This window comes from Anomaloglossus baeobatrachus, chromosome 8, assembly GCF_048569485.1.
Source record: "Anomaloglossus baeobatrachus isolate aAnoBae1 chromosome 8, aAnoBae1.hap1, whole genome shotgun sequence".
Taxonomy (NCBI): domain Eukaryota; kingdom Metazoa; phylum Chordata; class Amphibia; order Anura; family Aromobatidae; genus Anomaloglossus; species Anomaloglossus baeobatrachus.
The window spans coordinates 230927042-230943826 of NC_134360.1; the positions used below are offsets into that span (position 1 = coordinate 230927042).

The window sequence follows — 16785 nt, forward strand, 5'->3', positions numbered from 1 at the left end:
TCAGTAAATTAGAATAACTTAAAAAAGTTCATTTATTTCAGTAATTCAATACAAAAAGGAAAACATAAATTATATAGAGTCATTACACACAGAGGGATCTACATTTTTTAATGAAATTTACTTAACAATTCTATCAAGGCTGCGGTTATCCTGGTTGCTTGTGCACCTTTTTCTACCACACTTTTTCCTTCCACTCAGCTTACCATTAATATGCTTGGATACAGCACTCTGTGAACAGCCAGCTTCCTTAGCAGTGCCCTTTTGTGGCTTACCCTCCTTGTGGAGTGTGTGAATGATTGCCTTCTGGACATCTGTCGAGTCAGCAGTCTTCCCCATGATTGTGTAGCCTACTGAACCAGACTAAGGGACCATTTTAAATGCTTAGGAAGCCTTTGTAGGTTTTTTGTGGTAATTATTATAATTTTCTGAGATAATGACATTTGGGTTTTCATTGGCTGTGTTGAGGAGAGCCTTTCCATTAAATATTTAATTAACCTCTTGACTGGATTGTGGGAAATATGTCGATTTGCCTTACATAATTCCGTTTTCAGATCATAAATATGATACAGAGCTAAAGATGGCTGCCATTTCCTGTTCTCCACACCTTGCCTGGAATGCAAGGAATGTCCAGATATAAGACCACCATATAAGGAAAAGACCCAGTGGCCAACATGGAGGACCAACCCACAGATGATGACACCATGGATCCATCCACTGACGTCATAGACCTGCCCATCAGCATCAAGATGGATCTGCCCATTGGTTAACCCATGAACAGTCCCACTAAATGGGCATTGTGTACACCCCTACCCTATATCAGAGGCCACATGGTCTTTCTTGTTCTGTTCGGTGCCATCTTTACTATGATCAAGAAGAGATTTCACATACGACTGTGTCTGACGTGATTTCCTTACGCATGCACTTGATCCACACCAATTAGGCCAGGCAGTAGGCAACAAGTGACCTCTGGTTAAGAGTTCATCTTAACAGCTGTAAGCCATAATCATCAACATTAATAAAAAGAAACACTTGAAACAGATCCTTCTGTGTGTAATGACTCTATATAATATATAATAAACAGATGAAATAGATCCCTCTGTGTGTAATGACTCTTTATAATATATAAGAATAGATCCCTCTGTGTGTAATGACTCTATATAATATATAATAAACACGTGAAATAGATCCCTCTGTGTGTAATGACTCTATATAATATATAATAAACAGATGAAATAGATCCCTCTGTGTGTAATGACTCTTTATAATATATAAGAATAGATCCCTCTGTGTGTAATGACTCTATATAATATATAATAAACACGTGAAATAGATCCCTCTGTGTGTAATGACTCTATATAATATATAATAAACACGTGAAATAGATCCCTCTGTGTGTAATGACTCTATATAATATATGTGTTTCCCTTTTTGTATTGAATTAATGAAATAAATTAACTTTTTGATGATATTCTAATTTATTGAGATGCACTTGTATATTCCGGGTGAATATTATTAGGGGTTACTGTGATATTAATTATGCAGAACTAACCCCTACTGGCAGTGATTCTTTTCTGGCCTTATAAAATGACTGAATCTGCACAGAAAGCCACAGAGCTGACACCATGGCCGTTGGCATACAAGGAAGTGGCGTCTTGTGAACTTGTATCCTCACGTTATCACTTTGTAGCAGATTTCCGGGTGCAAGAAATACAATAAGGTAAAAATAATTAAGTATATTCATAACTGGCATACAGATGAGTAACAAGCAATCACATACGAGGCAAATACGCTGCGTCCTCTAACACAGAAACCTTCCCCATTAGCCATATAGTGTTCAATTATTTTCCAGGTATGTCTATTTCTGGGAAAGCGGTGTGACAATCCTATAAGATATCCTACAAATGGGATCCAGCACTCCCATAAAATCCAGAAACTTTTGGGCCGGCAACATTTTTTTTTACAACATTGTTCTTTTTTTGTCTTGTGGTTTTTATGTTTTTAGTAGCAAATTTTTCAAAATGGTGCACTTGGGTTTGCAATTTTGTGCAAAATAAAACATTTCTAATAATAAATATTAATGCTCTTTAAGTGTTTTTGCCACTTTTTAGCTCAAAAGGTCTCATGTTCTGCTAAATTGATGCAAAAATTGTATAAAAAATTTGAGCGCAGAATAAAAAAAAAATAATGCTATTGGCGTAAGAAGTAAACCACAAAAAGAGGAATTATCCCTCAAAAATTCTGAAAACTTCACAGCAAGAAAGGGCAATAATGTTTACCTGCCCACGCCACAGAATCCAATGCACAGGATGCAGCAACACCCCTAAATAAAGATGGAGGCAACAGGAGCAACACTGATGGAGCAGCCACCCACACACTGCCACTCCATGGATGGGGTAACTGCATAGTATTAAAATTGCACACGGATGGCTTGTATAGGGCGCCATTCACACATGTAGGAGCACAGTGTCTGGCTTACAGCCTATTGATGATGCCCATACTATTAGGCTAGGTGGGCTGCCCTGCACTATATAAGTGCACCACACAGGAACGGAGACCCCAGTTTACAAGGCCTACATTAATGGGCCTGGCTGCCTCCTGTATAAGGATATAAGTGCAAAAAAATATATATATGATAAATATATGAGGTATTAGTTGATATTTTGGCCAAAATATGGATGCTCATAACCCAACATCAAGGGTCCTCATGCTTGTGAGTCCCTACACTATTGAAAAGCTAAACCACAAAAAGAGGAATTATCCCCCAAAATTCTGAAAATTGACCTTTCTTGTTTTGAATTTTTGTGGATAATTCTTTTTGTAGTTTAGCTTTTAATTTAGTGTAGGTACTCACAAGCATGAGGACCCTTGACGTTGGGTTGTGAGCATCTGTATTTTGGGGTAAGAAGTGTGTGTGTGGGGGGGGGGGGGACTGTGATGGATCAGCCAAAATCATTTGGAAACCCCAAACCCTGTCCACAATAACCGACATAAAAAAAAAAATAATCAAAACAATAAAACAGGTGAAAGCATATACAGCTTTGAAAAAGGCGCAAGGTAAAAGAATAGGGTGCAATTTAAAATCGGGCTTTTAATTAGAAGTCTTGGGCAAAAGTGCAGGTTATCCGCCGGGTGCCCTCCATATAGTGGTGCACTGATTATATCCACAACCAGGATAACAGGGAATGGAGCGTATCATTACAATACATGAAGTACAAGATGGCAGTGACTGGATGCTCTGCCATCAAGTATTTATCTGTCCTCTCTATTCTGATATCATCGTCATGGCAGCCAGGAGGCCTAGTGGAGGCCCAAGTGTCAGCCATTTTTGTACACCTTTGAAGCCTGTGGCTGGGCTCCATAGGAGAACCATCATTTTTCAGAGATCAAGTGATCCCTGGATCAAATTCCTTATTGGAACTAATAAATTATTATTAATAATTATAATAATAATAATAATAATAATAATAATGAAAAAAATTACATCACACCCTCTTTTTTCAAAACATAATTAAAATCTAAAACAAAATAACAGATTTGTGATTACCGCGTGTGTAACTGCCTGAACTGATGAATAATTATGAGGAATCTTTCTTTATTAAACAACAATTTGTCCTGTATGGTGAAATGGAAAAAGAAATCAATATTGTAAAATTGCTTTTTTGGGGAAAATAAAATGAGATCAGAATGTCGCACTGACCCCAAAATGGTGATGAGAAAAACTACAGCTGACGCTGAAAACAAAAAAAAAAGCGACAATACAACACCTCGATTGGAAAATGATAGATATAGCTTTTATAAGGCAAGGAGGAAGGTGCGTACGATGACCCAATGATGTGGGCTCATAGGCGAGAATATTGTAAAGTGGCAATAATAAGTGACATCCATATTGGTGTTGATTGATTGGCCAATCATTGCTATTCCCCACACCAACAGCTCTGCTACATCCGCAGATTCTTACTAATTCAAATTCAAAATAGCTTTATTGAAAGGTCCAAGTCCATGTTGGCATTGTCAAAGCAAGTGGTAAAAATGGGGATAGGGCTTCGTCCATGGTGGGGTATAGAGGCTCCTCCAGGGTGGGGGGGATGGAGGCTCCTCCAGGGTGGGATATAGATGTCCATGACATATCAGGCTCCTCTTAGTCTGTGATAGGCGCTGACATATTGTGCCACGATGGCCACTGCACTTTCCTCTTCCCCCAGTAGTATGGGCAGTTTATCTTCCTCCATGGAGTTGAAGTCTGGGAAGAGATCAGACAGTCTTCTGCAGTGAGTGTCCCTCACTGCAGAGTATTTTGGACACCTCAGCATGAAGTGGGCCTCAGCCTCCACGGCCTCCTGGGGGCACTGCTGGCACAGTCTGCTCTCTCGAGGCTTGTAGTTCTATCGGTGCTGCCCGGATTCGATGAGTAGACTGTGGGCGCCCAGTCTCTACTGGCTCAGGATTTGTTGCTCTTTGGGGTTTGCCAGTTTCTCCAGATATGGGGCCAGTTTGTACTCCCTCTGTAAGTTCTGGTATATGGTCAGTTTCTGTGATCTGTTTATGTCATTCTTCCAGATGCTGAGATATTCCTCCTTGCCTATTGAACTAGACCTCTCACACAACCTGATCAGATAATTTTCTCAGGACAATGACCCCTGGGAGCTCAGGTTGTGTCCCTGATATGATAATGGCAGTGTCTCCTCATCCAGTGATGGTAGTGACAATGTTATTTTAAAGATAAAATTCACAATTCTATAAGTGTCTGGTAGACAGAGGTTTGGTCACCGGCAACATGACCATAAACTAAATCCCTCTACCAGGGAGGCGTCGGTGTCACTGTACGGTCGCTATTGTCAGTTTATCTAAACAATACTACTAAACAGGGTGCAGGCCCTAACAGGGTCATACTATTCGCTAGGCCTCAAGTCCAAGTTATGAATTTTTTCCACTCACAATACCGGCAGGCTGTCCCCACTTAACATCGTAAGTCTCCACAGAAAGCCATGGTCCTGCTCACTCAGATTCTGTGCCAGGGTGTATGTTCTGTCTTCGGTGCTTGACGCTTGTTGGCGTCTGGTATTCAGTGTTTGGACTTCGGGTTCCTATGGTAACGGTATTCGGTCTTTGAGTTCTTCTGGTGACGCTATTTGGTGCAGGTCACTCTACCAACGGTATTCTGTCTGTGGGTTCTTCCTGTAGTGGTGTCCACAAACTTCCACTTGTCTCTGGGATATAACCACTCTTGGACCCTTCTGTGACCGTCAGCTTATCAGCCCACTCCAGTGCCACACGTCCTTCCTAGTTCAGGAACTGGCGCCAACTCCTGCCCTTCTCGGCCTGGCCAGGCCTTTTATATTTCGCAAGTGCAATACGATTATGAGATGACATCAGATGGAGATATTCCAGTCACCATGAGATGTCACTTCAGTGTATCTTCTGCTGTCCAGCTTTATTTTGTTCAGCGATGGAGTCTTGAATGGTGGGCATGCATACAGGCCATGGAGGACAGTACATAATGCTTTATTTGAAATAATTGTACCTGCTGATTGCAGGTTTTTCTGTAAATCTCCACAGGTGGTCCTTGGCTCTTGCACATCTCTTCTGATAATTATTTTCACTCCTCTGTCTGAAATCTTGAGGAGAGCACCTGGTCGTGGCCGGTTTATGAGGAAATTATGTTCTTTCCTCTTCCGGATTATGGCCCCTACAGTGCTCACTTCAGCAGTTTAGAAATTCTTCTGTAACCAGAGCCATCAGTATGTTTTGCAATTATAAGGTTGAGTTATTGAGACAGCTCACTGGTTTTACCCATCATAAGATGTTTCTTGTGTGGCACCTTAGTAAAGAGACACCTTTTTATAGGCCATCAATTGAACCAGGTGATATTATTTTTTACTAAGTGGCAGGATTGCTTTCTAATTACTGATAGATTTCACCTGGTGTCAGGACTTTCCGTGGCTTTTTTCACCTCTCTTTCTTCATGTGTTCAATACTTTTCTCCCCTGTGTAATTTTTCATTATTACACATAACTGAATTTATCTATGGTTTGATTTCTCTGCATGTGTGGATTGGATGAGTTGTTCACGACATCTCGTGAGAAATACATGTCAATAACACTTTTAGAAACATGTTTACTTAGAAAATTGGTGACGTGTTCAATACTTATTTCACTTTATATATATACTCACACATACATTGTGCCGCCTGAATATATGAAGGTGCAACCAGCGTTACCTTACGTAGAGGGCACTAAGCATAAATTTGCTCACAGTTCCCTGTCGAGTTGATAATTTATTATATTATATCTGTGTTTTAAAGTTGTAGAAGATATTACATCAGTGGCACGGGAGGAAGCCATGAGCGGCTTTGTGCCTAGAGCCGTGCAATGTATTTCTGTTGTCATCTTTAGCATTTGGCACCCCTGGGGGATTTCAATGGAACCCCCATTTTGAATCACTGATTTAAAGGGGGGGGGGGGGTGTTTATAGTGCATGACCTGCACTGTGGCTCCCTCATGCACCGCTGCAATCACTCTTAGGAGGTATAGACTTATGGGGTTATACGTCTGTAAAAAGGGATCTCATGACTCCATAAACCTGTATGAAGCCTGAGATGCAGAATAGACCCAGTCTCCGACGCCGTGTATGGAAACCATTTACACACTGCAACATCGCAAACGACATCGCTGTAATGTCACCGGTTTTGTGACGTTACAGCGACCTCCCCAGCGACATTGCAGTGTGTGAAACACATCAGCGACCTGGCCCCTGCTGTGAAGTTGTGATCGCTACAAATCGTTCAGGACCATTCTTAGGTCCTTTGTTTCCCACTGTGCAGCATGATCGCTAGAAAGTCTCAGTGTGTAAAGGGGACTTTACAGCGACTTCCCTTTCAAAAAGCTGCTTTACAACGTCCCCAACAACCAGCTAGGTCGCTCTGCAGGTCCGGATCGCTGTTGCATCGTTGGCCAGGTTTGCCTGTTTGACAGCTCACCAGAGACTTTGTAGCGATCCCGGCCAGGTTGGGATCGCTGGTGGGATCGCTAGAAAGTTTCAGTGTGTAAACCCAGCTTAAAGGCCCCTTTACACACTGAGACTTTCAGCGATCCCACCAGCGATCCCAACCTGGCCGGGATCGCTACAAAGTCTCTTAAGAGTCTCTGGTGAGCTGTCAAACAGGCAAACCTGGCCAACGACGCAACAGCGATCCGGACCTGCAGAACGACCTAGCTAGTCAAACACTTTGACTAGAGCGCCACGTTATGGGGAGCCCCCCAGCCTAACAATATCAGTCAGCAACCGCCCAGAATTGCCGCATACATTATATGCGACAGTTCTGGGACTGTACCCGGCTCTTCCCGATTTGCCCTGGTGCGTTGGCAAATCGGGGTAATAAGGAGTTATTGGCAGCCCATAGCTGCCAATAAGTCCTAGATTAATCATGTCAGGCGTCTCCCCGAGATACCTTCCATGATTAATCTGTAAATTACACTAAATAAACACACACACCCGAAAAAATCCTTTATTAGAAATAAAAAACACAAACAAATTCCCTCATCACCAATTTAATCAGCCCCAAAAAGCCCTCCTTGTCCGGCGTAATCCACGGACCTCCAGGGTCGCTTCCAGCTCAGCTGCATGGAGGTGACAGGAGCAGCAGAAGACACCGCCGCTCCTGTCACCTCCACGCAGCTAATGAAGACAGCCGTGCGATCGGCTGAGCTGTCACTGAGGTTACCCGCTGTCACTGGATCCAGCGGTGGATGCATCGGTGGCCGCGGGTAACCTCTGACAGCTCAGCTGATCGCGCTACTCACCGCCGCTCCGGTCAGCTCCAGGCAGCAACTGAGGTGAGTAGCGCGATATTCTCCCCATCCTGAGAATACCAGCCTTCAGCCGTATGGCTTTATCTGGCTGGTATTAAATTTGGGGGGAACCCCACGCCGTTTTTTTTAATTATTTATTTATTTCTATACTCCATAGTGACACGCCCACCGGCTGCTGTGATTGGGTGCAGTGAGACACCTGTCACTCAGCGTGGGGGCGTGTCTCACTGCAACCAATCATAGGCGCCTGTGGGCGGGGAAAGTAGGGAATACGAAATTGTTTAATGAGCGGCCGGCTTTTTCAAAATAGTAAAAGCCGCCGCAGCAGTGTGAATGCCGTGCAGTGCCGCGCCGGGGATCGGTGAGTATGAGAGAGGAGGGGAAAATGACCGACAGACTGTGAGAGAGGGACAGAGATAGTGACGGACCGACAGAGAGAGAATAGAGACTGAGAGGGAGAGACCGACTGACAGAGAATAGTGATTGACAGATATTGTGACACATCACTCGTTTCCAGTGTTTTAAGTCCCCTTTAAGCTGGGTTTACACGCTGCAACATCGCAAAGGACATCGCTGTAACGTCACCGGTTTGGTGACGCAATAGCGACCTCCCTAAGTCTCTGCTAAGTCTCTGGTGAGCGGATCCGGACCTGCAGAGCGAGCTAGCTGGTTGTTGGGGACGTTGATAAGCAGCCTTTTGAAAGGGAAGTTGCTAACAAAGTCGCTGAAAAGGCTTCACACACTGAAACTTCATGCTGCACAGCGGGAAACAAAGGACCTAGGAATGGTCCTGAACGATTTGTAACAATTACAACTTCACAGCAGGGGCCAGGTCGCTGATAGGATTCACACACTGCAACATCGCAAACAACATCGCTATTGCGTCACAAAACCGGTGACGTTACAGCGATGTCGTTTGAGATGTTTCAGTGTGTAAACCCAGCTTTACACACTGAGACTTTGCTGCACAGTGGGAAACAAAGGACCAAAGAATGGTCCTGAACGATTTGTAGCGATCAGCAACTTCACAGCAGGGGCCAGGTCGCTGATGTGTTTCACACACTGCAATGTCGCTGGGGAGGTCGCTATTACGTCACAAAACCGGTGACGTTACAGCAATGTCGTTTGCGATGTTGCAGTGTGTAAAGCCACCTTTATTAGGGTACCTTCACACTTTAGCGATGCAGCAGCGATCCGACCAGCGATCTGACCTGGTCAGGATCGCTGCTACATCGCTACATGGTCGCTGGTGAGCTGTCAAACAGGCAGATCTCACCAGCGACCAGTGACCAGCCCCCAGCCAGCAGCAACGTGCAAGCGACGCTGCGCTTGCACGGAGCCGGCGTCTGGAAGCTGCGGACACTGGTAACTAAGGTAAACATCGGGTATGGTTACCCGATGTTTACCTTAGTTACCAGCTCACACCGCTTAACTTAGCGTGTGCAGGGAGCAGGATCCGGCACTGGCAGCGTGAGAGCTGCGGAGGCTGGTAACGAAGGTAAATATCGGGTAACCACCTTGGTTACAGCTTACCGCAGGCTGTCAGACGCCGGCTCCTGCTCCCTTCACATTCAGGATTGTTGCTCTCTCGCGGTCACACACAGCGACGTGTGCTTATCAGCGGGAGAGCAACAATAAAAAAACGAACCAGCACTGTGTGTAACGAGCAGCGATCTCACAGCAGGGGCCAGATCGCTGCTCAGTGTCACACACAGGGAGATCGCTAATGAGGTCACAAAAAACGTGACTCAGCAGCGATCTCACTGTGTGTGAAGCACCCCTTATCAACAGCAAATGGAAATTATTAAATGTTGGTGCATTTGTATGAAGGCATCTACCTTTGGATGGAGCTTTCATGTAGCTTGGAGCTATGAGCTTTGCTGATGGAGCTGATAACAGGCAGCACTAGCTGACCTGACATATCAATGACAACACTTCTGCCTTGATGGCTCAATTATTTTGTCCCTGGATTGACCTGTAGGGTTTCTTTGCCTCCAAACAGCATTTACCACCCATCCATAGGATAAAGGCTACTTTACACACTGCGATATCGGTCCCGATATCACCAGCGTGGGTACACGCCCCCATCTGTTGTGCGACACAGGCAAATCGCTGCCCGTGCTGCACAACATCGCGCAGACGCGTCACACATACTTACCTGCCCGGCGACGTCGCTGTGACCGGCGAACCGCCTCCTTTCTAAGGGGGCGGTCCGTGCGGCGTCACAGCGACGTCACTGAGCGGCCGACCAATAGCAGCGGAGGGGCGGAGATGAGCGGCCGGAACATCCCGCCCACCTCCTTCCTTCCTAGAGGCCGGGAGGCAGGTAAGGAGAGGTTCCTCGTTCCTGCGGCGTCACACATAGCGATGTGTGCTGCCGCAGGAGCGACGAACTACATCGTTACTGCTGCAGTAACGATAATCGAGAATGGACCCCCATGTCACCGATGAGCGATTTTGCACGTTTTTGCAACGATGCAAAATCGCTCATCGGTGTCACACGCAGCAACATCGCTAATGCGGCCGGATGTGTGTCACAAATTCCGTGACCCCAACGACTCCGCATTAGCGATGCCGCAGCATGTAAAGCCCCCTTTAGAGATCAACACTGGGGGTGCGACCACAAATCAAACATTAAAAATGCATTTTTTTTATTGTTGCACCCCAAAATAGCAGTAAAAACTATAGCTCACCGCGTAAAAAAAAGAAGCCTGTATGGTCAAAAAACAATGGCGGAATTGTGGTTTTTTTGTTCTTGTTTTCAGCATTTTGCTGCACTTGGAGATTTTTTTATTAATTTATTTTTAATAATAATAATAATAATAATAATCTTTATTTCTATAGCGCCAACATATGCAGCAGCGCTTTACAATTCAGGAGGATCATATACATTTTTCTTACAACTAGTTCTTACAAAAACAAGCGATGTCCACGGAGAGATAAAATAAAATCATGGCTCTTGGAAGAAGTGCGGGCGTAGATTAAGATGCAAATATTCCCTAATAATTGCAGTTTAAATGAGCTATTAGTGAAAAAAATAAAGTTATAAATAATTTTATGTGCATGCTGGGACTTGTAGTTCCACCACAGTCACGTGCTGCAGGCCCTCAATCCTCCTGGTAACATGCTGGCTGCGACTCTCCAAAAGTGGGCGGTAACAACTACCCGCCCCGCCCACATTCTAATATAAGCCCACCCAGACCAAATACATGACCCGTTATACCCCGCCCATAGTCAAATCAGAACCGTCCTATTTGCCACCGCCCCCTGCTCTGCCCCGCCCACCTCCTCTTGTCTTCTTAACTCGTTTGGACTTCCAGCGTTCTAACCCCGCCCATCTCCGCCTCATCCTTCTCATGGCATTGGCTCCCTCCCCGTAAGTCACGCCCCATTCTGAACCATGGCGGAAGTAAGCAGACGTCAGCATGCCCGGGTTAAAGGAGCTGCCTCCCCGGGGCCCCCCGCACACAGGGATGAGGAAGGTCTGGGGATGGCGGCCGAAACGATGACCGTGTTTGTCAAGCTGCTGGCTGCCGCCTTCTACGGCTTCAGCTCCTTCTTCATCGTCGTGGTGAATAAGAATGTCCTGAGCGGCCGCAGGTATGAAGGCTCCGGGGACAGAGTCCACTGTGCGGGGCGGAGGGGAGGAGGAAGAGGAGGCGGCTGCAGGACTGAGTGCAATCAATGAGCGGAGTTGTCTGATACACTGTATCCTGGGGTATTATGTGCAGGAGTGGTATAATAATACATCTGTGTGATACGCTGTATCCTGGGGTATTATGTGCAGGAGTGGTATAATAATACATCTGTGTGATACACTGTATCCTGGGGTATTATGTGCAGGAGTGATATAATAATACATCTGTGTGATACGCTGTATCCTGGTGTAGAATGTGCAGGAGTGGTATAATAATACATCTGTGTGATATGCTGTATCCTGGGGTGTAATGTGCAGGAGTGGTATAATAATACATCTGTGTGATACGCTGTATCCTGGGGTAGTATGTGCAGGAGTGGTATAATAATACATCTGTGTGATACGCTGTATCCTGGTGTAGAATGTGCAGGAGTGGTATAATAATACATCTGTGTGATATGCTGTATCCTGGGGTAGTATGTGCAGGAGTGGTATAATAATACATCTGTCTGATACACTGTATCCTGGGGTAGAATGTGCAGGAGTGGTATAATAATACATCTGTGTGATATGCTGTATCCTGGGGTAGTATGTGCAGGAGTGATATAATAATATATCTGTGTGATACGCTGTATCCTGGGGTAGAATGTGCAGGAGTGCTATAATAATACATCTGTGTGATACGCTGTATCCTGGGGTAGAATGTGCAGGAGTGGTATAATAATACATCTGTGTGATACGCTGTATCCTGGGGTAGAGTGTGCAGGAGTGATATAATAATACATCTGTGTGATATGCTGTATCCTGGGGTAGAATGTGCAGGAGTGATATAATAATACATCTGTGTGATATGCTGTATCCTGGTGTAGAATGTGCAGGAGTGATATAATAATACATCTGTGTGATGCACTGTATCCTGGGGTAGAATGTGCAGGAGTGGTATAATAATATATCTGTGTGATACACTGTATCCTGGGGTAGAGTGTGCAGGAGTGATATAATAATACATCTGTGTGATGCACTGTATCCTGGGGTAGTATGTGCAGGAGTGCTATAATAATACATCTGTGTGATGCACTGTATCCTGGGGTAGTATGTGCAGGAGTGGTATAATAATACATCTGTGTGATACACTGTATCCTGGGGTAGAATGTGCAGGAGTGGTATAATACATCTGTGTGATACACTGTATCCTGGGGTAGAATGTGCAGGAGTGGTATAATAATACATCTGTGTGATACACTGTATCCTGGGGTAGAATGTGCAGGAGTGGTATAATAATACATCTGTGTGATACACTGTATCCTGGGGTAGAATGTGCAGGAGTGGTATAATAATACATCTGTGTGATACGCTGTATCCTGGGGTAGAATGTGCAGGAGTGGTATAATAATACATCTGTGTGATACACTGTATCCTGGGGTAGAGTGTGCAGGAGTGGTATAATGAGACATCTGTCTGATACGCTGTATCCTGGGGTAGAGTGTGCAGGAGTGGTATAATAATACATCTGTGTGATACGCTGTATCCTGGGGTAGAATGTACTGGAGTGGTATAATGATACATCTGTCTGATACGCTGTATCCTGGGGTAGAATGTGCAGGAGTGATATAATAATGCATCTGTCTGATACACTGTATCCTGGGGTAGAATGTGCAGGAGTGATATAATAATACATCTGTCTGATACACTGTATCCTGGGGTAGAATGTGCAGGAGTGATATAATAATACATCTGTCTGATACACTGTATCCTGGGGTAGAATGTGCAGGAGTGATATAATAATGCATCTGTCTGATACACTGTATCCTGGGGTAGAATGTGCAGGAGTGATATAATAATGCATCTGTCTGATACACTGTATCCTGGGGTAGAATGTGCAGGAGTGATATAATAATACATCTGTCTGATACACTGTATCCTGGGGTAGAATGTGCAGGAGTGATATAATAATACATCTGTCTGATACACTGTATCCTGGGGTAGAATGTGCAGGAGTGGTATAATAATACATCTGTGTGATACACTGTATCCTGGGGTAGAATGTGCAGGAGTGATATAATAATACATCTGTCTGATACACTGTATCCTGGGGTAGAATGTGCAGGAGTGATATAATAATACATCTGTCTGATACACTGTATCCTGGGGTAGAATGTGCAGGAGTGGTATAATGATACATCTGTCTGATACGCTGTATCCTGGGGTAGAGTGTGCAGGAGTGGTATAATAATACATCTGTCTGATACACTGTATCCTGGGGTATTATGTGCAGGAGTGATATAATGATACATCTGTCTGATACGCTGTATCCTGGGGTAGAATGTGCAGGAGTGATATAATAATACATCTGTCTGATACACTGTATCCTGGGGTAGTATGTGCAGGAGTGGTATAATAATACATCTGTCTGATACGCTGTATCCTGGGGTAGAATGTGCAGGAGTGATATAATGATACATCTGTCTGATACGCTGTATCCTGGGGTAGAATGTGCAGGAGTGGTATAATAATACATCTGTCTGATACACTGTATCCTGGGGTATTATGTGCAGGAGTGATATAATGATACATCTGTCTGATACGCTGTATCCTGGGGTAGAATGTGCAGGAGTGATATAATAATACATCTGTCTGATACACTGTATCCTGGGGTAGTATGTGCAGGAGTGGTATAATGATACATCTGTCTGATACACTGTATCTTGGGGTAGAATGTGCAGGAGTGGTATAATAATACATCTGTCTGATACGCTGTATCCTGGGGTAGTATGTGCAGGAGTGGTATAATAATACATCTGTCTGATACGCTGTATCCTGGGGTAGTATGTGCATGAGGGTATAATAATACATCTGTGTGATACACTGTATCATGGGGTAGTATGTGCAGGAGTGGTATAATAATACATCTGTCTGATACATTGTATCACTCCTGCACATACTATCAGACAGATGTATTATTATATCACTCCTTTACATTATACCCCAGGATACAATGTGTCAGGCAGATTTATTATATTATGGGGTATAATGCACAGGAGTGATATAATAGGTCTGACCAATACTGAAACTATCCTTCGGAATAATATATACAAGTGATATAAACTTTTATAATATATATCTGACTCTGTATCTTACAGTATAATGTACAGGATTGTAATATAGCCATATAATCTAATACTAGAACTGTATCCTGGAATATAATATACAGGAGTTGTTGAACAGTAGACTCTGGTACTGTATTTATATATTTCAGTTTAATGTGCGGGAGTGATATAATCTGGTATTGTATGTGTAGCCTGCAGGATAATGTACAGGAGTGTCATATAATCTATTACTGTGTCTGTAGCCTGGGGTATTATGTGCAGGAGTGATATAATACATCTAAGTTATACTGTAATGTTATAATATACAACAGTTATATATACATCTGACCAATATTTACCGTATATTCTGGAGTATAATGTGCAGGAGTGATATATATCAGGTAGTGTATCTGTATTCTGCAGTATAATGTACTCGAGTCGTATAACCGTATAATGCATCCATCAGTGTAATATACAGGAGTGATATATACATCTGACCAATATTCTGTCCTGGGATATAATGTGCAGGAGTTGTATCACAATGTTATCTGGAGCTGTATCTGTATCCTGGGTATAATGTACAGGAGTGATATAATCTGGTATTGTATGTGTAGCCTGCGGTATAATGTACAGGAGTGTAATATAACCATATAATCTACCGCATATCTGTATCCTGCTGTATAATGTCATTAGTGCTATAACCATAAAATATACCTCCCTGATGATGTATCACTATTTATTATGGGCTGTATACTCTGCACTGTACAATCTGTTACTATTTTCTCTATTGAGGGCCTTGGATTAACTCCGTGCTTCCCTGCTATTATTAGGATGATCATAGAGGCTTTAAATACTCCGAGGTTATAACAATTTTAACCCCATGATGTGCATAAAATAATGCATCAAACAACTTTGTGTGCGGCCGGTACATGATGGATGCAAAAAAAACCCCGCTGCGTCCATCAGTCATTGGGGACTGACCCGGGCCATAGGAGCTCCTGGTGTGTACAGGGGTAATATGATCTTATGAGGGGTTGTCATTGAGTGCCCCATATAGCCCCCACTGGAATGACCCCAATATTCCGGTTAGGTTTTTGTGTTCGGATCCCTGACTGAGAATCTGGATTTTTTAGTTCCACCCATTCCTGCAGTTTGATGCCAGTGTTGGTGGCTGATGGGAGTTGTAGTCGGTGTGATCCTGATCAGCTGTAGATTGGACGGCCGCAGTGTCTTTGGTTACTTGTTATTTTCAGCCCAGTTTAGTTCCCGGATATCTGCAGGCAGGGGGCGCTCTACTGTGCAATCACTTTACGAGATGACGAATACTTCTAGGAATTTTGTCGGAATTCTATAAACTACAGTTATTAGAGCTGCGGGTTCGTGACCTTGTGTTAGATCGCTCTTGTACTCCCTTTTTAGAGGTCTCATGTGTGATTGTCCATGTGGTCTTAATCTGTTTCCTGCCAGGTTCTGGGAATTTTTTGACAGGATGACCATTGCCTTCAGTTTACCCGGGGACTTGGGGGTCGAGTCGTCAATATTGTAACATATACTACGGAACTGCGAGAATTAAGACTTTATTGTGGCCATATCTGAAGTTCTAGAAGTCACGGGATTTGCATCTTGACGCAAATGTTCACTACTTAAGTCGATGCCCAGCAATAATCCTTGCACTTTCACCAGTTTTTATGGCATGATTGTATCTCGATTAGTGACTTCATCAATTTTGTGCAAACTCAAAACGTCAAGAAGAGCCTCCAAGTTTTGGAAGAAGTTGGTGCAAAAATAAAGACTAAAAAAAGTAACAACTGGAACCTCCCAACTAATGATGAATTGGGGCCAATATTCCAGCACCGACTCATTTGTTGGGATTTATGCGACCAGTAGCCCCTGATTAGCCATTTTCTAGAACTTCACGCGACTTGTCACTTAGAATATGGAAGAAGTCACAGATGCTGAATCACGCTGGACAAGAATTCTAGAACACTTTGCCCATTCTTACCCCAAATCCCTCCCAAAAGAAGAGTATACTTTGGCAAATCTTTGTGGCTCTTGTACATGATTGGGTGTAACCTGCTAGGCATGGCGGACGTGTTTTTTTTCAGGCCACAGCATGGCTGACATACATGTATACAAGGCATCTACATCAATATCCCCTGTCTATGAGGATTTCCCATTTTGGCTATAGAAGATGGATCCATCTGTGCGGAGCCGCTCTGGACCTTCGGAATTACCTTCTACAGAGCTGACCACT

The 16785-nt window shown here is 43.8% G+C and overlaps 1 protein-coding gene across 1 annotated transcript in view; it reads left to right on the plus strand.

Moving 5' to 3' along the window:
- Positions 1–11208: 11208 nt before the first annotated feature.
- The window catches only part of SLC35D1 (solute carrier family 35 member D1), a 37634-nt gene continuing 32057 nt past the window's right edge, over positions 11209–16785 (plus strand). Inside the window, exon 1 of the mRNA XM_075321138.1 lies at positions 11209–11408. Coding sequence (XP_075177253.1) covers positions 11209–11408 — 200 coding nt within the window. The remainder of the gene's footprint in view (positions 11409–16785) is intronic.